Consider the following 3,130-nt stretch of genomic DNA (forward strand, 5'->3'; position numbering starts at 1 on the left):
CTGTCTCTAAGCTTCTTGGCAGTTCCTTAGTCCTCATGATTCTCATGTGGTCTGACATGCACTCTGAATTGTGAGGTGTGAATTAAGGACAGGTGTGTCCTTAATTAAGCACAGCTTGACTCCAATGAAGGAGTAGGAACATCTCAAGGAGGATCAGAAGGAAATCAACAGCATGTGAGATAAATATGGGTGACACAGAAAAGGGTCTACATAGTTATGACCATATGATATTTTAGTTTTTCTTGTTTAATACATTAGCAAAAATATCAAAATTTCAGTTTTTTTCTTTCAAGATGGGGTGCAGAGCGATAATGAGCAAAAAAGAGGTTTTCTAATCTTACCAATTGGCTGCAATGAAATAAAGGGTGAAAAGGGGTCTGCATACTTCCCATACCCACTGCAGTTAGCTTCACCCACACTTTATTGCTGTTTGTTTTGTTTCTTCCACCAACATTTAAGTTAAAAAACAATTTTGTATTGTTGTATTTCTTAGGGTATATAAATTATGGGGATATAACTGGTGCATTTCCACTTATTACTAAAGTTTTTCTATATTGTATGGAAAACATGAAGAGGTGCCAGTAATGGTGATCAGCACTGTAAAATATCAGGCTCTGGTGGTGGTAGAGGGATAGCTTTATTTCTTAGAAAAAGAAATGATCAGCTTAACCCTTTTCCCGGCAACCCAAAGCATACGCTTTATGACTCGAAATACCCTCCATGAGGAAAAAATATAACACTAGTCAAGATATTTCTTCTAAATTAGCTGCAAGTACTTAGCTGGATCATATGAGTAGGGCTTCTAGATTTGTAAACAAAGCAGAATAAATGTTCAAATGATGTTCAAATATAGTATGCAAGTATGAAGCTTGGTTAAAGTTTCTGAACCCTTATGTAGTATGTGGCATTAATGCGGCAGCCATTCTGTTTAGTATCTTCTTCATTGCAATTTTGACTTCTTTATTTCTCAGACTGTAAATAAAAGGATTCAGTAGCGGGGTAATAATTGTGTACATGATGTTCACCAACTTGTCTTCATCCTTACCATAACTTGATTTTGGTCTCAAATACATAAAAATGACAGAGCCATAGAAAATGGTGACAACTATTAAGTGAGAAGTACAAGTGGAAAATGCTTTTTTCCTTCCAGAGGTTGAATGAATGTTCAAGATGGTTGAGATAATTTTAACATAAGAGATAATTGTTAATATAAGGGACCCAACTGTCATCCCACCCCCAAAAATAAAAACAATAATCTCATTAAGGAAAGTGTCCTTACAGGCCAGTTTCAGTAACACAGGAATGTCACAAAAGAAACTGTTAAGTTTACGAGAGCCACAATACGGCAAAGTAAATGTAAATGTAGTGTGAATTAAAGCATTTGTTGCCCCAATGGCCCATGATCCTACTATGAGCTGAATGCAGGCTATTTTCCTCATAATGACAGTATATAGCAATGGATGACATATAGCATTATATCGATCATAAGCCATGGCTGCAAGAATGTAGAACTCAGTCCCTGCCAACAATAGGACACAATACAACTGAGCTGCACAACCATAGAATGATATGCTTTTATTCTCTGACAGGAAGTTTGCCAACATTTTTGGAGCCGTAGATGAAATGTAAAACATTTCTAGAAAGGAAAAGTTAGAAAGAAAGAAATACATTGGATTCTGAAGATTTGGGCTTAATTTATAGGCAACAATTATGGATAAATTCCCAATTAATGTGATTATATACATGAGAAAAAATAAAACAAATAGTAAAAGTTTAAGTTGTGGCTTCTCGGTAAGATCCACTAGTGTAAAGTCTGTGTTTAGAGTCTGATTGACAGTGGACATTGTAAATTCTTTGGCCTGTGGAGAAAACATTAGACAATATGAAAATCATTTTTGCACCTTCATTGTTCATAATGATGTTTTTATTTAAAAAAAACTCTTCCTAAGAGACAAGGATATTACTCCATGCCATACTGCAAAAAATATTCAGCAACTGTTTGAGGAACACAATGAAGATGTTTATCAAATGGAAGATCAGTAAAGGACAAAAAATAAATCTGATTCATGGCACCTTTACAAACAAGTATTATTAATGTATTGCTAATGTTGTGGTGCCATTGGACACATTCATATGTCTTCAGAGTCTTCCTAAGTGCTGTCTTGGTATCATAAGGTTTTGTATCAAAGGAAAGTCGTCACCACAATTCACCTACTCAAACTAACTGCTATGTTATGTAGAGCAATGCCCACACATGTCACAGTAATTTAATTTAAAAAAACAAACTAACTAACCAGCTTATTTTATGCCATACAAACCTGTCATACAAAATAAAGAAAGTGTGAGCTATGGAGTCATGTGTCACATATTGTGCAGCACCTTAACTATAATATAATAGACACTGGCTTTATATATGTTTCATCGGGCACCTGGGATTCTGGAAGTCTCACTGGGCTTAATTCCCTTAATGGTAATAATTACAGAATAACAAACACAATGTGCACATAAAAATACACAAATGCCCTTTAATTACCCTAATGACAAGAATGTTACATTTACAATGTGATACAAGCTGTATTGAATTTTTGTAATACAGTTTAAAAAATTTAATTTACAATTTTACACATTGAGTGGTGCTATGGTTACGTTATATGTTCCCCCGCCAAAATCATTGTGTATTATCTTTTTAAATATCGCATAAAGCTGTTTAACGTCTGGACATTTAGCTTTCTGTGAGCTTTTTTAACCAGTTTTATAATAATGATAAAACAGGGACTTGCAGGGAGCTGAGACTTCAGAGGCTACAGGGGTGTGTAGTAGCCTTAGCTCCTGGCACTCCATCAGCCTACTCCATGGTCCAGTAGCCTCTGAAGCTCATTTACATAAACAACAGATATAGTTTTTATTTAGTTAGTAAGGGGAAAAGATGAGGTAAAGGCTGCATAGGGCTTAGAAGACAGAAAGAAATTGACCTTCAGGAATACCTCATTTAGGGTTCTCCTGATGGTAGATTTCCTTTAAAATACAATGGGTTTTTTTTTATAATCGCTTTATTGACACATGAATGAAATGGAACAGAATCATAAAACAAGGAACATTAGTTGAGGTACATCAGAAATAAAAAAAAACC

At 35.0% G+C, this 3,130-nt stretch overlaps 1 protein-coding gene across 1 annotated transcript; it reads right to left on the reverse strand.

Annotated features, from left to right (window-relative positions):
- Positions 1–890: 890 nt before the first annotated feature.
- On the reverse strand, positions 891–1,844 carry LOC140065917 (olfactory receptor 5I1-like). The gene has a single exon (XM_072113475.1). It carries the CDS (start codon positions 1,842–1,844, stop codon positions 891–893), a length of 954 nt encoding a protein of 317 aa, XP_071969576.1.
- Between the last annotated feature and the right edge of the window lie 1,286 nt (positions 1,845–3,130).

The sequence above is a fragment of the Engystomops pustulosus genome, chromosome 6 (assembly GCF_040894005.1).
Source record: "Engystomops pustulosus chromosome 6, aEngPut4.maternal, whole genome shotgun sequence".
In the NCBI taxonomy this organism is placed as follows: Eukaryota; Metazoa; Chordata; class Amphibia; order Anura; family Leptodactylidae; genus Engystomops; species Engystomops pustulosus.